This window comes from Callorhinus ursinus, unplaced genomic scaffold, assembly GCF_003265705.2.
Source record: "Callorhinus ursinus isolate GAN/ISIS: 27379988/994484 unplaced genomic scaffold, GSC_fseal_2.0 scaffold22, whole genome shotgun sequence".
NCBI lineage: Eukaryota > Metazoa > Chordata > Mammalia > Carnivora > Otariidae > Callorhinus > Callorhinus ursinus.
In genome coordinates, this window is record NW_027397084.1 from 10,179,765 (window position 1) to 10,198,058 (window position 18,294).

The 18,294-nt window shown below is 37.8% G+C and overlaps 1 protein-coding gene across 6 annotated transcripts in view; it reads right to left on the minus strand.

The window, feature by feature from the left end:
- The window catches only part of PKHD1 (PKHD1 ciliary IPT domain containing fibrocystin/polyductin), a 484,077-nt gene that overhangs the window by 240,815 nt on the left and 224,968 nt on the right, over positions 1-18,294 (minus strand). For 5 of the 6 annotated variants that reach the window (XM_025890503.2, XM_073905080.1, XM_073905081.1 and 2 more), the window contains 3 exons: positions 15,730-15,864; positions 10,013-10,148; positions 7,370-7,616 (listed from right to left, as the gene is read on the minus strand). In XM_025890503.2, coding sequence (XP_025746288.1) covers positions 7,370-7,616; positions 10,013-10,148; positions 15,730-15,864 — 518 coding nt within the window. The remainder of the gene's footprint in view (positions 1-7,369; positions 7,617-10,012; positions 10,149-15,729; positions 15,865-18,294) is intronic. The other variant, XM_073905082.1, reaches the window with a different exon arrangement.

The following is an 18,294-nucleotide window of genomic DNA, read 5'->3' on the forward strand; positions in this document are numbered from 1 at the left end:
AACTAGCCTCAAATGGTGCTACATCTCCTGAATATTAGTGCTTGCTGCCGTCACTCTCATCTTTTACTGCACAAAGAGGAGGAAATCAGAATTTCGAGCTCAGCCAGCAATTTTTTGTAGCACAGCATTGCTTGAACATCCTTTAAAATACCTTGAGCTCATAACAAGTCCTTGTCAGAAAACCACTATCCTACCTCTGACCTGCCACCATCCAGTACTATTTTCTATGTATCAATAATTTTTATATCCCCTTATTGATTGAGGAACACTTAAAAATATTTCTCCTTCTGAGCAAGACACCTAAAAAAGGAAGAAAGCCACAACACTCAGTCTTTCCCCCAAACTATTAACAATCCTAAATTCACATACCAAATAGAACCAGGAAGCAGAGAGGAAGCCATATGATTTAATAATCTTTGCGTTTCCGACAGGCACACCCCAACATCACTCCTCCCATGATTTTGCAGGTGTCCATCTCTGTTTATCCTTTTTCAGAATTGGCTAAAGCAATAATAATTCTCTACAAATAATAATTTGTAGAGAAGTCCCTGAATCAACCTAGCACCTTCTCAAAGATGGTGTCTACAGTTTTGGCAGCATACTTGGGACAATACTTCTGGCTTATTATATCTGAATCCATGAAAAGAAGCAATAGATAGCTAATGTCCCACCTAAGATAATCCTTCATACATGATTGCATCTCTTCTCTTGATCTGTTGAATCCAGCCAGAATGACTACCTCAGAACATGTGAATTTCACCACGTGAGCTATGCCCCCAGAAGGCAAACAACTACTTCTCAGGGATACTGAAAAACAATTTTATGAGTCAGGTAGGAATTTAGACTAAGAAACTCATCTTCCCTTCTACACACACACACACACACACACACACACACACACACACACACACACACACACCTGGTGCTGTGATGGAGCTGACTGACCCTTACTCACTACTCATTGTCAGCCCCTCTTCCCAATACGTTCAGTGACAGCACGATGGTAGCCATGAATAGGACATATGAGAATATTTTCACCATGGAATTGGGCAAATGCTACAAATCAGGGTTTTTTATTCTAGAGAGCTAGTTGTTAAATATTTACCGGCTCGCTACCATAGCCCTTTATTATTCATGAAATCGAATAACCATATAGTATTGTTGATATTCCTCAGTCTGGGGTCCATTATGATTTTTAGACCTTTTTCTACTTCTGTAACCTCTGGTGACAAGAAAGGATACTTCTTGGAATTTTCCTCTCTCACTTTTTTTTTTTTTTTAGGACTGAAAAGATACCATTAGTGATGCTATGCCTTTATCCCTAGGAAAGAGAGTTAGGCGATTATTAAAGGAAAAGCTAGGCCAAAATTTCCATTTGAACTCTTCTTTACTTTTGCATTTGCAGAGGCAGGGGGTGCCTCATACTTTGAACACTGACACATTAAGAGCAGTTACATAGGTAAAAACTGAACGCAAGCACTACAGGAGAGGATATTAAGCAAGATCTAAGAATCAAGGTGATCAACAAGAACATTAACCTTTTCTTCTCCAGAAGTAGGAAGAAAGAAGTAGAAGGTACTGGAGCACAATGAATCAAAGACTGTCCAGAATGACTCCATATTCTAGGAGTAGATGGGAGATTTGGCTGGATCGGTACAATGTCATGTGACCATTGGGAAGTATTCCTTATTTTTCAAGAATTGGATTAAGCTGCATTTAAGCTTACTTAATTCCCTTGCCAGGCATTTGTTTCTCAGAAGCATAAAATCTATAGTATTATATTCAATTAGCAGAGACTTTTAAAGACAACATTTATTAAGTACTCACTATATGCCAGGCAATGACCTTGTGAGATAAATACCATTATGTCCATTTTATTGATGTGAGAACTGAAGCAAAAAATAAAGGTGAAGCACCTTGTCCAGAGAAACACCCCTTAGGAAGGGTGGGGAGTTACAGCTGGTACCCACAAATAATTCTTATTTACTTCTTTATTCTTTAGTCTTCAAAAAATAATTTCAAATATATGCTTGTGTCCTGACTATTTTATGTACATCCTATAAACTTGGAGGGACTGGTTGGCCCATCTACAACATCTTATAAACTTTTAATTTCTCCCACACTCAATACAGTCAACAAGGAGAGAGAGATCAGGGTTTGATTTATTGATAATTGAATAACTCTATGACAATTGAAATACCTATAGAGTGCTCTAGGCTACTACTACTACTAATAATAATGACAATAATAATAGTAATTCCCAGATAGTAATGGTGAGGATTGAGTTCTTATTCTCCCCATCACAGCTGGATGCATCTAAACCACCAGGGAAGGAAAATAACAGTAAATGTTGACAAACTGCTAATTCGGTAGGGGTGGGACAGGGGGCAGAGTAAAGAAGGAGTCATCTATTGGAATATATCGTCTGGTCAACCTACAGCTTCAGGAAGCAAAAGCCCAGAAGATACTATGAAAGAACATTCTTAAGTATTACATGTCCCTAGGAATTTTAGAAATAAAGTCAGGATAGTATCACAATTTTGGGTCTTCTCAACAAACGTTGAGTGCCATGAACTCCACACAAACATGTCCTAAGAGAGAAATGGACAGTAAGAACATGAGAGGAAAATCTGGGAGAATCCACAATTTTTTCAATTATATTCATTTGTTAAATACTAATTTTATTGAGTTACTGTGTGTTCGATATTGGGCACTGTAAGTCAAACAAACAAACTAATAAACCCTATCCTGGCTCTGCTTACCATCTACAAGAGATGGACAATTTATAGAGCTATACTGGAGCTTTGAGTATTGGGTAGAGCAAATATAGAGAGCCAGCACACAGCAGGGCTACCCAAACCTGTACAGGAAACTCAGGGAAGCTTACCTGAGAAAATGAACTTCATGCTGAGTTCATGAAAACTGAACCTTATGAATTGAAAGGCACAGAGAAGTTGAGTGTGGCTGAGGCACAGGATGCGGGGAAGGGAGGGCAGAGCACTGAGCAATGAGGCTGCAACTATAAACAGGGAGCAGGTCATGAAGGGCCTGCAAGACATGAAGAATGTGGGACTCTCTTTGGGAGGTACTAGAAGCTCTTAAAAAGTTCCAAGCAAGGGAATGAGTGGATGGCAAGACAAGATCTGCATTCACGAAGTTCAAGGATAAGGCCACTGCAAGGCAGCCAGCTAAGAGGCTGTTGTGGTCCCACAGATGAGAGAACTAGAGAGGGGAAGTTGGGAAGGAGAGAAGTAGAAAGACAAAAGAAGGATTTTTTTTTTTTTTTATTTTACAAGAGAAAGTGGACAGGACTTGGTCGGTGATGTATGTGGGAAATAAGGTAAAAGATGAGTCAAGGGTGACTCCATGCTTCTGGTTTAGATAACTGAAGCATTCACCTGAACATCCAGGAATTCTCAACACCCAGACAGCAACAGCCTATGGATAAAGAACATAAATTCAGATTTGACAAGTCGAGTTTGAGAGGGCTACTATATACTCTAGTGGAAAGCATTGCTGCTCAGTAGAAATATGATGCAAGCCAAAAAGGCAAGGCACAGGTGTTATCTTAAATTCTATAGTAACCACATTAAAAAAGTAAAATGAAATAGGTGAAATTAATTTTAGTAATATATTTAATCCAATATCTCCAAAATATTATTCCTTCAACATAATCAAAATAAACAAGTTATTGAGATATCTCATTTTTTTCCTACAGCATCTTAGAAATATGGAGTATAATTTATACATACAACACATCTCAATAGGGACTAGCCACATTTTAAGTGCTTGGTAGCCACATGTGGCTAGTGGCTACAATATTGGACAGTGAAGATTCTAAGGGCAATTGGATAAATGGGTCTGGAGTTCAGTAGAACAGTATAGACTAGAGGGAAAAAAATCTGGAAACATCACTGTATGTTAACTAAAGTGGTGAAATAACCCCGATCACCCGGGAAGAGTATGACTTGAGAAGAAAGGAAAGTGCTTCACAGAACCCTAAGGAATGCTAGCATTTAATTTATTTTTTCAAGTAATCTCTGCACACAGTGTGGTGCTTTGAACTCACAACCCTGAGATCAAGAGTCACACTCTTTACCGACTGGCCAGCCAGGTGCCCCAACGTTAGCATTTAAGAGACAGGGAGAAGTGCTTATAAAGGAGACATAACAAACTCTTGCTAATATTATCTTTGTTCCACGTAATTATCCCTATTACAGAAGAAAATATCTATCTAAATTTGTGGGAATCCATAAATCAATGAATTATGTGAGGCATATCATCATTACGGGACCTCTGGAGAAAAATGGCCACAGACGTATTTTTCTGAAATGAAGTCCTGACTTACACAATAGGGCTAACACCACCCCTGTCTTATCAGGAAGGATGGGGTGGGTAGAATGAGACTTGTTGTAACAGAAGCTGGGACAAGGACACTATGCAGAATACCTGTGGCTCCTACAGAAAGAAAATGTTTTTACAGTTGGTAAGTGAGAGCGAGAATATAAGCAGCACTCATACAGATCAAGCACATTGCCATTTTGACAAAACATGAACTAGAATCTGCCTTGCAGAGAGTGGGAATTTTTTCTTCACCTAAGTATTAAATATTATTACCAATTTCAAATATATACATAGGCCTCTGCTAACCCAGCTGTTACAGCTGGAGTCAGAGGAAGCTATAAAACAGGAAATGCCACAAACATGGGTATACATCAGACCTAAATAAGGTGGTGAGGGACAGAAACGGAAGGTCTCCAATGTCAAAAAACTTATAGTGAAATTGGACCATAGGCAGGGGCTTCCCAAAAAGAAATCACACTCCAGCCACTTGGTTGTTAGCAAATGGGGGGCGAACAGATGCCTTGTTTATGTAGCTCTGTGAGGCCTCACACCCTGCCCTTGGGGGGCCTCGTGCTGGGGGAGGGAGGTAAGAGCTGAAAGTGAAGACAGCAGGGTGCTTGTGCCATATCAGATCTCCATCAACACGCAACCCCAAAAGATCATGACTGTGCGAGCTTTGTAAATCAACTCTTAGGGTGCTTGCTCCAGGGCAAATAGCACAACAAATTAATCCTTTCTCCATGAAATGCAGCAAAGTTTGTATCTATGCTGAATTCAAATTGCTCATTAGCTCTGACATGTTCCTAATGAGGTTATAATGCTCTGGGACAGAGATCATGTCACTGAGCACAAATAGCTAGAGATAGAATCATAGAAAAATAAAGTTAGAAAGACCTTAGAGCAGTGCTTCTAAAACTTTAATATCAATCACCTAGTGATTCTGATTCAGGATGTCTGTGGTGGAGTCTGAGATGCCCTATGTCTAATGAGCTCCCAGGTAATGCTGATGCACTTTGACTAGCAAGGCCTAAGAGATCATCGAATCCAGTCACCTTATCTTAGAGGTAAGGACGTTATAGCCAAGAGACTTATCATTGGGAGTGTGCTGCAACTTCCCTGAGGATTATTTTGGGGTAGTTGTGCATTTGTCCATAGACCTGTAGGTCCACCTGAAACTTTTTAAACAGATGCATAGGGAGTAGGGTGACCGACCATCTTGGTTTCCTCAAGGCTGGGACATGAGATTTTCTATTTTAAAAACAGGAAAATTCCAGCCAAACCAAGACAAGTCTTTAGTCTTTCATCCTAGTAGGATCCTTCTGAATCTCCTCACAATATTGTATCAGGACTATTATCATTTTTACCTTGTCAGTCCCTGAGTGCTGGGATCATGATCCCGCCAAGGTAAGCACCTAAATATCCGGTTCTGAAGTTCTCCAAGAATAGAGGCTTAGACAAGATTACAACTGCAGAGCCTTTTACCACCATATCGCTAAGTACCCTTCGTTTTTAATTTTTAGATTTTTTTTATTTGAGTAGAGTTGCTGGACAATGTTACATTAGTTTCAGATATATAATATAGTGATTCGACAACCCTATATGTTAAGTTCACCACAAGTGTAGCGCCCATCTGCCACCATACAATGCTATTAGAATACCGCTATGTTCCTGGTGCTGTACCTTTTATTCCCATGACTTACTCATTCCATAACTGGAAGGCTGTGCCTCCTATTCCCCTGCTTAGTATCTAAGAGACAATCTCCAGTTCTCAAAGGAGGGCATAAAAAAGGAGTATCAAGAACACAGAGAAATAAATATGCAATCATATCATGTTCTTTTTAACTACACAAATCTATTTTAATTTTCCCCCATTTGAAAAAAAATGTATTTAAGAAATAAATCTTTTATAAGTCTCAAACACTCATTAACAACATCCTTGGTAAAATTACTGAAATAGCAGTAACACTCAGGATGCATCTCTGATTTGAAAACAGAAAGTATGCTGTGCACAATTGAAACGATTAGAAATGAAAATCTCTCTCCACATTGCTGTTTTGCTCACTGGAATTAGGCCCATTAACATCTGAAAGAATAATAAACAGTTGAGAAAGCAAAAGTGGAAAGTTTTCAGACTAGTCAATGCTAGCAATGTATTGCTATGGCTTCTGAAAAAAAATGTCAGGATACTGATTCCATATGCAATCAAAATGCAGACTTTGCAGAGTCCTGATCACATTGACTTACCATAGAGTTTACCGGCTTAAATAAGACGCCAGCATAGTCTGGCTGAATGACTTGACTTAATATTCATGCAGTTAGGACACTTAAAACAATGGAAGGAAAGAAGGGTGGCTAAATATATGCAGTGCATTTGAAATAGGTAAAAGAACCCTAGACACTCAGCAATCATTACCTGGAAATTAAAGAGGGCAGAAGCAATCCTATTACGCATTATAAACAGCCTAGCTGCTGACTTAATGGTAGTTTGACTAGCATAACCAAGGAGTCCTTGCTCCAATATTATTGTACGGATCCAATAGTTCATGAAATTAACAAGGAAAATGAACTGGAGTGGAGCAACTTTGCAAGTAATAGGAAGGCATCAGCAATTGCTTCGCCAGAGCATATTGAACACTTAAAAAGAGCTTGAGGAGAGTACAGGTATATAAATGAGAATGGACATTATTGGAATTTTTTAATAATACTTCTAATTTAAATACTTTTCAAATTCTCCACTGGTTGCAAATCTTTTCAAGAAGAAGCCATTAGCTCAAAATGTCAATAAGAGGTCATGGGCTATGGGATCTGGCCCACTGATATTGAAAGTTAGCTGCCACTTGAATCAGCTTACAATGACCATAAACTTATGATTTGACAGCTGTCAAAAGTATTCCCATATCATTTTTATAGAACTCAATACTTCTAGTAGAATCTAGAAAACAATTTCCCTTCTATAAACCCCAACAGCCTGAACAATATATGCCTGCTCATTGGCAAGCTGAAAAGTATGGTGAAGTCAACTTACAAACCAATAGACATTCGGTGAAAGAGAACATCTTCCCCACAGACACTGCCATGAACAATCTGACTGAAGCTTGCATTGACCAAACAAGACGCTGGAAGAGTTTCCATAGAAGGAAGAATATGACTTCTATTTCTCCCAGATAGAGACCCATCCAAGTCTTCCAAAATTGCTGCATGAGGAAATGGAAATGCTACTATGTTTGGAGAGTTTATAAACTTTAGCTGGTTGGTCTTCACAGTAAATCCACCTATAAATTGGAAAACAGAAAGACTGTTACAGATGGCACAAAAGACTATTATAACAAATGACAGCTGAATTCACTGAGATGTTTTTCGTACTTTAAACTGCATATTTATACAGTTAAATGATTCACTCACTTATTTATTCAAGGAAAAAAGTCATGAGTGTTTGTTGTATGCCAGGCTCTGTGGTATGCGCTAGACACATAGAGGGAAACAAGAGCAGGATTGGCATTGCCTTCATGCAGCCTGTATTCTAAGGCAGTGAATCTTAACCAGGGTGGGTTTGCCCTCTAGGGGACATTTGGTACTGTTTGGAACCATGTTTGGCTGTCAACGCTGGGTGAATGGCCGTGCTACTGGCATCCGGTGGATAGGGGCAGGGATGCTGCTAGACATCCTCACTGCACAGGACAGTCCCCGCAACCAAAAATTATCCAGCTTAAAATACCACCAGCACCAAGGGTGAGAAACGGGTACAATGGGAAATAGAGATGCAGAACACTAATTTACTAGTTACTTAACTGTGAAGGGGTCGTGACTCAGTCGTTCGATCTTTCGGCTCTAGTTCTTCTATAGGGAGTCTAACCCTATCTGTTATGAGGCTCATATTTTAAACATTCACCCTCAAAAGCAAGGTTCAATCAACCACGTGGGCAAATGGTAATAGCAGCACCCTTTTTAAGTGTTAGCATAGGACCACACTGTTTGCGGTCTTTCTCTCACCCGCCTGCATGTGATTCATCAGTACTGCTGCTGGTCCAGCTGCCTGGGCCTTCTAATTCCCACACCCCTGTCATTAAAATGTAGAAACTGAGTACACATAGGACCTCGGTACATATGCTACTATATTTCTGTGTTATGTACATTATAAAATATACCCAAAAGGAAATAAAAAGAGTAAGATACAAATAATTAGTGGCCCCGATGTTTTCATTCCACATCCCAGTAGAGCCCCTGCAGTGAATTAAGTCATGCATTCAAGATTCCAGGATTCCGCCTCTTGCAATTTCTGTAGTTCACCTAATACCACAACCACCCACTGCTCTACCATTCAGTCCTATTGGAACTTCAATTTTTGCATACGCTGTTCCTAATTCCTAGAAACTTTTCTCTGTTTATGCCCCCTTGCAAATTTCTATTTGTCTTTCCAAACCATGCTCAAGAGCCACCTCTATAAAATCTTGCCTGACCCCTTTCTTGCTTCCTTCACTGACCTTGTCTTGTGCTCTAGGATTGTACTCATCACAGTTACTACAGTTGAGTGTCTTAATATTTATTTTTGTGCCTAGATCAAGAGCTCCTGGAAGAGAAGAATTATGTGTTTTTCATCTTTGTACACCCCAGATCCTCAGACAGAACCTGGAATGGACAATTTTTAAGCAAATGAAAGAGACAGCTTAGTCCAGATCATCCAGTGAGAAGAGATTCGAGGTCATAAGGAGTAGTATGCTTTTCTTCAGTGTCTTATGAATGATATGAAACAGTGAAGCTATTAAAGAACTGAGGGATTGTAATTTGAATGGAATGCCATAAGGCATTTTTTTATTCCTATTATCATTTCTACAGGCTTCAATTCAGATGCCACCCAAATAAAAATAATCTTTGACTCTACCTATACAGAAAAAAAAAAGTAAAGTGGAGACTTGCTGATTATTCATTTAATTAAAAAAACAAACAATTATCTAAATTGGTGATTCAAACCACAAGAGCATATTTACTTGAATTATTTGGTTTGGCTGTTTACCCAATGATCAAATCAACTAGATTGCTCTCTACTTCTTTTCACCTTGGCCCATGAGTCCTCCAAGGTATTTCTCTTCACCTCAGAGATGTGGTTAACAAGTGAATGAGAATTCCTATGGTTCTCTTTGTGTATACAACAAGCCTTGGGCTGTTGAAAACCTAAAGTACCGAATTCTGGCTCTTTTAGGAAAGATTGCATGTGTATTAGTTTATACCCCTATGTCTATCCACCCAACTCCATTTATTCAATCAATGAACTGCCTAGTAGGCACCTAATGATACTGGGCATTGGGTACCCAGGACCCCGGGTACTAAAGATAAACCATAAACTTATGATTTGCTGGGTACTAATGATAAATCTCTGAGCAGGAGAGACACGGTCCCTGCCTTTATGAAGCTCAGAGTCCAACAGAGACATGGCGCCATGAAGATGGACTGTGACAGATGCCATCATAGGGAAAGAATGGGGGGTTACAAGAGTCGCGTTGGGAGCACCTGGCCTCCTCTGGGATTTCTTTCAGATCAGAGCAGCAGTTTCTACTGATGCAATCTTATAACTGAAAGAAATGATGAATCACAAAGGTTTTATCACTATTTATCACATTTACTTGAATGTTGGCCTTCTTTAGTGACTGTCTTATCTCTTCAAACAACTTACCCTGTCCTCGGGAACAGCCCACACAGGTCCTGATGGACACGCAGTCAGTGAGATCAAAATTAACAAAGGTTGTGTTAGAGATTATCAGTTCCCATCTTTTGGGAGTTTTGATCCCAGCTGACATACACAGGCTTCCCTGTGATTTAGAAAGAAAAAAAAAAAAAAGAAGAAGAGAACTGGCCACATGAAATACAACTTGTAATGCACAAATAAAAACAGGAGAATAAAAAGACAAGCTATAGAGTGGGAAAAATATTTACAAATCATAAATAGGACAAAGGATCACAATAGGATGCACTATATACGCACATTAGAAGATTAAATAAAAAATAGTGATGATAGCAAGTGCTGTGGCCACTATGGAATATAGGTTGGCAGTTTCTTATCAAGTTAAACAAACTCTTATCATATGACCTAGCAGTCCAACTCCTAAGTAAAGGAAAATTTGTGTTCATACAAAATCCTTACACAAATGATTATAACAGTTCCATCTGTAATAACCAAATCTGGAAACAACTCAAATGTCCTTAAACAAATGAATGGATTAAACACACTGTGGTACATCCATACAATGGAATACTACCCAGCAATAATTAGGAATAAAATCCTGCTTCTTGCAACAAGTTAGGTAAATCCCAAAGGCATGTGAGAGTGAAAAAAGCCAGTCTCAAAAGGTTGCATGCTGATTCCATTTAGATGATTGTTCAAAAGACAAAACTATAGTATCTTTTGTCAAAAGACAAAACAATAGATTAGCGATCCCCAGGGGTTAGACTTGAGAGGTGGCTGTGGCTACAAAAAATGGAACCTAAGGCAGTTTTTTTGGGTTGAACCAACTGTTTTGTATCTTCATTATGGTGGTGATGGTGGTGGTTACACTAAATTATATGTATGCTTAAAATCACAGAATCAGTTTTACTGTATGTTAATATAAAAAATAAAAATTTGAAAATCTAAAATGAAACAGAAACTGCTTCTAGTATTTTCTACAAGATCTCTTCAACAAAACTCCATCTAGTCAAGTTGTTAGTGTTTCACCCTTCTATTCTTAAAAATAATAGTCTGCCTGAGAATCACCAGAAATTTATCAGGGCATTCCACCATGAAAGACAGTGCTGAAAAGAAAGAAGAAAAACAAACCAGTGGAGACAAAGCCAGTATAGAAATCAGAACACTTAAACACTAACATTAATAACCTCAGGGAAATAAGTATATTATATCCATGAAACAAGAAGAAGCCCCAGAAGGGATTTTTCAGAAAAGCAAAAAGAACAAAAATGAAAGCAGAAATAATCAATTCAATTAAAAACTTGAGGAAACACCCCTGAAAATAGAATAAAAAGACAGCTGACAAATCAGAGAGAACATTAAGAAAAGTGGAAAAGCAATTGAGGAGGCTCAATATCCAAATAATAATACTTCCAAAAAAGAAAAAGGAAAACATGAGGAGAGAATTATCAGAGAAATGACTGAAGAAAACGTCTCAGAAGAGAAAAACGTATTTTCTAAACCGCAAAGTCCCGTCCAGTGCCTAACACAGTCGTTAGAACAAAAAGCTACACAAGGGACATCATCCCAAAACTGCAAAATACCAGGGACAAGATTCTAAAAACTTCCAAAGAAGAAAACCTAAAAGGTTATATAACATAGAATCAGAGTATCTTAAAACTATTCAACCTCAATGCTAGAAGCTAGAACACAATGGAGCGAGCATTGCCTTCAAAGTGCCAAGTCAAAATGAACTCCAACGTGCTGTTCCATAACCAACAACCTATGAATAAGGGGGTCTCTGTTGGTAGCTCAAAATATTTACCTTCCATAGACCCCCACTTTGTTAAGAAGGTTACTAAAGGCTACATTATGATAAAATGAGGAACAAATTTTAACTAATTATAACTAATTATAATAAAATCAGAAAGGAAGAAAATGTGGGAATCAGGAACAAGAGCTCCAATACTAGGGAGATGGGCAGGAAAACTCTTAGGATGTTGGTCAAGAGAAATTTCAGGGTGCAGCTGTGAAACCCTTCTCCCAAACTACTGGTGCAAGTGTAAACACTTGGAATTGTTTGGCATTATTCACTAAAGCTGAAGGGATATCCTCTGAGCCAGCAATTTTATAATTTGGCATATATTCAATAGAAGTACATGTGCATGAACACCAAGAGACATACGAAAGGATGTTCATGACATCATTATTGGTAGTAGCCCAAAACTGAAAATAATCAAGTGTCCATCAATAGCAACATGCCTTTAAAAAACTGTGGTATATTCATAAAGGGAAATAGTACATAATAATTGGAAGAACAAATTATTGTAACATATAAAAAATATAAAAACATGAATGAATCTCACAGATATAGTGTTGTGCCAGAGAAGCCAGGCACGAAAGAATTACCACTCTATGATTCCATTTATATAAAGTCCAAGAATGGAATTCAAATTAATCTATGTCTCTAGAAGTCTGAGTAATGGTTCCCCTTCGGCTGGGGGGCTAGAAGAGGGGTTGGGTGGGGAGAGGTGTGCAAGGATTTCAAAGGAACAGGTAAGGTTTTATTTCTTGATCTGAGTGGTATCTACATGGTTTTTACTTTATAAAAATCTACTGAGCTCTTCACTTGTGATTGGTACACTTTTCTCTATAAATGTTATAGTTCCATGAAACGTTTATTTTAAGAAGTGGAAAGGATATGGGAGAAAAGAAACATACAAGACGGGAAGGAAGAAAGAAGTTAAAGGAGTTTAAGGTCCTTGCCTTGCTCAGGTGAAGTTTAACAGTGCTGTCGTAATTTAGACTTCATTAAGACAAGAGGGCATGTTGAAAATTGAAGTCCAATAACTAAAATAAGCATAACAAAATGAGTAACTTTCAAATAAGTAAATATAAAAAAGATACTCTTCAAACCAAGACAAGTCAAGTTTGAAAAGTAGAAAAGAAAGAAAGAAAAACTGATTGCCAACTGGGAGCACAAAGTAAAATGGTAGAAATAAATGCAAATATATGGGAGACATCAGCATGTGGATGGTAATTGAAACCACTAGAGAAAATGAGATTTCGCCCAGGGAGAGCAAGTACATTGAGAAGAGAAAGGGCCCTGCCACAGAACTTAGAGAAACAGAAGGGTGAAAAGTCTAAATTAAGGAAGACAAATCCACAAGTGAAAATAGGAACTAACACCCCCCGCCCCAAGAAATAGTAGGAAGAATGAAGCCATCCATCAGCATCTGTCTGAATAAAATATATGTTAAAGTATGTCATCTGTTCAAATGAATTTCGATAACAATGAGAAGGCAACCGTCCCACAGAGACTTCCCAAAGTAGGGTGACCATAATTTACATATAAATCAGGACATTTTTGAGAGTGAAAGGAGATGCTAATGAAACAGGATGTTAGGACAATAGGCATAAACAAACTACACGGCTGACTGGGATACCTCGTGTGAGGAGAAGGCATCTCTTTTTCTTGTGTATTAAAGCCACCCTCCCTGAAAGTTAGTCCATCCACCTCAATATAAAGGTAATGTTGAATGTGAGGGTACCAACATATACACAAATATGCATAAAAGAGAAAAATTCCTTTTAATAAAAAGTTCTCCCAGAAACTAGCGTTTCTTTTAGGATAGGACTCACTGGTAATTGTATGCTACCAATTATGTGTGGGTGGAAGGTCGAAGAATGGATAGGCCACATTTCTGAAAATCCTAATTCCTAAACGAATAGCAGGCACAAAAGAGAGAAGCTAAAATCAGAGTTCCACAACCACCGAAGGTCGGGGCATTTTTTTTTTTTTTTTAACAACCGACAGTTTCACGTGCCAATAAAGTGGTTCCCAAATGAATCTGAGCAACCTTGCATTAAATAAAGATTCATAGATATTTTTCCTTAGAATAGATATTTTAACCTTAGAATTTCACAGAGCCTTTAAAGCGTGAATATGCAATGTGAAAATGTCAGGGAATGGAGGTACTGTAAACAGCATATCCTAAATGTAATTAACCTAAGAATCTTGCTTTTCTCAGACCCCCTCTTGGGACTAGCCTTCCATGAAAATCACTTTAGAGAATACTGGAGTAGGCAATGCTCACTGCCAAAGCTATTTTCCATGTGCAACTGGAAGAGTGTCTGGCCAGGAGTGGAAGCGTGTGCTGGTGGTCCTAGCTCCACAATATTAGGCATAGATCTTGGGCTATCATTTGACTTCCCAAATCTTCCAACACTTTACCTGTAAATACAGGAATTCTAATTAGATCAACTCTCAGGTAATATTTAGCTCTAAAGTTCCATGGTTTTATGATTTGGATGCCTAACCAGGATCTAGATCGCTCCTAGAACAAACCTTTTAACATCTTCTATGCAGAGACTTTTGTCCTGCACTTTCTTAAGAGACTGAGAGATCCTCACTTGGCTGCATTGCCTTTGTGGTGAATCATGCCCCAGGGGCAGGATTATTTTTTATTATCTCATGATAAGCACCCTTTTGTCATAATTTATATCTTGATTTGTGTCACTCTCCCATTAATTATGATGTCTATTTAGTATCAATTAAGATGTTGTAACATTAATTTACCAGGACAGTTTGTGACTCAGCTTGATGGACATTTTGTTTTTGGCATCTTCTCTAAGGTTATTTCTGAGGAATTTAAGGGCCTTTGGTATACCAGTATCATAGAATCTAAATCTGGGTTCCATCCTTTCTTGAAAATTCTGCAATCTAAAAATAAGATTCATCTCTTAAGGTGGTAATCCTTTCAAAGGAAAGGAAAAACGGGCAGGTATTTCCCTCCTGAAAAGGATGGTTCAAAAAAGATTTAACTAAGTTTTAGAATTAAATGTAGGAAAATGAAGCTTAGTAAGAAAATTATTTTTTAATCTTAATTATATATATCCATACCTACAAAATAACCTCCAAGGGAAGTCTTTCCTTGGTTTCCAGAAGTACTATAGGTCTGTTCCATCTCTGATTGTTATGACAATGTGATATGAATATACATGTAACTCCTTCAAGAACAAGAACTTAGGGGACCCACTACAGGTCTGAAGCCTACTGAGACCAATGGCAGTCATGGACTTCCCTTAGGGGAAGCCAATAAGTCTAGTTCCACGCCTGGGAAATTTTTTTGCCTCATCTACATTCTGGTACCCTGTCCATGCAGTGGCAGAAAAGTTATCTATAGTCTGATGTTTATCATGTAGAAACCCACACTTAGGCAAGTGTTAGGGGATCATCTAAGAAACCCTAGGATACTATACAATGTAAATTTATGTTACCTCCTTTGGGGGGCACTCTAAATAGAATAAGGGTCCTATAGACAAAATGTTGATGTCGAAACTTGGCAAACCATGATACAAAGAGAAAATGTGGAATTATGCTATTCCATAATCCTTGTGAGGGTAGAATAAATTAACCTAAAATTATTAGGTTTATTATTGAATTGGTATGAAAATAATGCTAAATAGCAACTGAATAAGAATTCTGCAAGCTACTCATGACTTGTATGATGTATATGAACTCATAACATTGAAACCTTGTGTATATTTGAATTTTATCATAAACATCACCACGGTTACAAATAAAAAGCTTTTCCAACTTTCACCAATGAAACACAAGATTCACTGAAGAATGCTATTAAAGTTACATATCCTGGATCACCAGGGAACCTAGCACATATGATTCTGTTTTGATGGACAGCCTAAAACAACAACACTAAGACACTTACCTTGTGGGCAAAATGGCCAAGTAATAAACTGTCAGTAACTGAAGTATTTGCATCGCTTTCCAAGATGTCAATTCCAAAATCTCTGCATGAATAAACTTGGAAGTTTTTCAGGTGAAGATTGCTACTTTTAAAAATCTATAAAACAACAGCATATGTTATGGCAGAGGTCTGAGGCTTGGTTTTTCTTGCAGACTTCCTATAGCTTCTTTAATTATTGATTAAGTATAAATAAGCATGCTATATCATATTTAAGCAACTTTTGTCCATCAATATCTGTACAGATACCCCAAAGTTGCGTGAGGTCAGCACTAACTAGTCCCCTTTGGTAACACCCCCTCTGTCCTTTTCATTTCTCCTCATAATAACTGTTACATTAAAAATGTCAGTGTGAATTCTTCACATATCTAAAATAAACGTGCAGTTGTCATATCACACAAAATTAATAGAGAAAAGTGGAGCATCCAGGAACTCCAGTACTTACTATTTTCCTCAGTATAGTATATCTTAACTAATATTATCAGAAAATTGTAAATATGAAATAAGTAATTCAGCATGACTACAGACTCAAAATATGTTATATGCATATATATTCATGACAACTTAGGTTAATGGGCCCAAACAGGGATCGAGTATTAGCAAAATTAGCTTGTTAGAGTTGAAAGAATCCCTTTGGTTTGGGGGACAGAGCTCTTGGTTTTGAGCTAGCACTGATATTAACTAACTACATGATCTTGGGCAAGACATGTATCTTTTCCTAGACTTCAGTTCAACCATCTTCAAAATCAGGGTGGAGGTCTGGACTAGCAATTAACCTAACACAGTTGTTCCTTTATTTTTTAAATAGGGTCATATTTACATTGGTATCTTCAAGTAGAATTTTCCCATTAATTAAGGCCAAAGTAGCCTTGACTGATACTGATTGATTGATTGATTGATTTTTGGTAGCCTTGATTTATCACAGTATCATGCTTCTACAGGTCAATCAGTCTTTGTGTTTGAATTTTCAAGAATCGAATATCTTGCATATCCCATTATGTATGCACCAACAGCTTTTTATAAAATGATACATCTTTGAGGACACAAAGCCTTATTTAAACAAAATAGATATGATCTGAACTGTTAACTTGACAAAGGTTGTGAACTAATTACAGGCATCAGCCCAAGTTCTGGCAAATATACTCATATTTAAAAACAAAGAACACCCTGCATTTGCTAGAGAAGCTGGTGATTTTAAAAGAAAACCAACACATAACAGCAAAAACCACCTATTTGTGGTGTGAATACTTTCATAATGTGCTCTCCTCTCTCTCTCTCTCTTCTAAAAGAATCGCTTTGCATTTATGAGACATGGTGAGGAGAGAATATTCTTCTCAACTCTTACTAACATGCATGCACAAGGGTCAGATTATCTGAGTTGGAATCCAGCAATTCTTAGCTGTATGACTTTAGCAAGTAGTTTAACCCCTACCCAGAAAGTTTTCTTACCTTCAAAAACAAGTGCAATAATGGTACGGCTCCCTCAAGGTTATTAAGATGATTAAATGAGAAAATAGCCCAAAATGTTAGCTATCAAGCTAGCAATATCATCAAGGAAATATAAATTTATGTTTATACACAATAGGAATTTTACCCAAGGGAATCTTCTGATCAAGTATTATATACATGACGCTTATGTCTAATGACCAGAATACAGTCGGATATATCTAATAATGAAAGTTTATGAAATTTAAACACAATGCATTTTTGATGGATGCAGAAAGCATTTCTCAATGTTAAAATGTCCAGAGACATTATCGTCAACATTGATCCATCACTACCTACTCCTGTTCACTAACAGTGATAAGAATAAGAGCTGTTACTATGTACCCAAGAACATCCAGGCATTCTTCTGGGCACTTCGCATGCAGGCACTTACTTAACTCTCAAAACAAACTAATCCTTTAGGTACTATTACTCTTTCCATTTTACAAATGAAGTAAGAAAAATCATGGGATTTGCCCAACATCACAAGGATAGGACTTGGCTCCCTTACCTGAACATAATGTTTCCAGGGTTCATTCATGGTGTAGCATGTATCAGCACTTTGTTTCTTTTGTATCAATATACCACACTGTATTTATCCGTTTGTCCAATGGTGACTATCTGGGGTTGTTTCCACCTTTTGGCTATTATGAATAATGCTGCTATAGACATTTGAGTATAAGCTTCTCTGTGGATCTATGTTTTATTTCTCTTGGATATACACCCAGGAGTAGAGCTGATAGATCATATGGTATCTTTATGTATAACCATGTGAGGACCTGCCAGACTGGTCCCTGAAGCATCTAGACCATTTTAAATTCCCACCAACAGTGTGTGTGGGTCCTAATTTCTCCACATCTTCATCAACACTTGTTATCATTTTGATTCTAGCCTTCCTAGTGGGTGTAGCTCACTGTGGTTTTTATCTGTATTTTTCTGATAACTAATTATGTTGAACATCTTTTTATATGCTTTTGGACATTTGTGTATCTTCTTTGGAAAATTGTCTATTCAGATACTTTGCTCATTTTATTTGAATTGGGT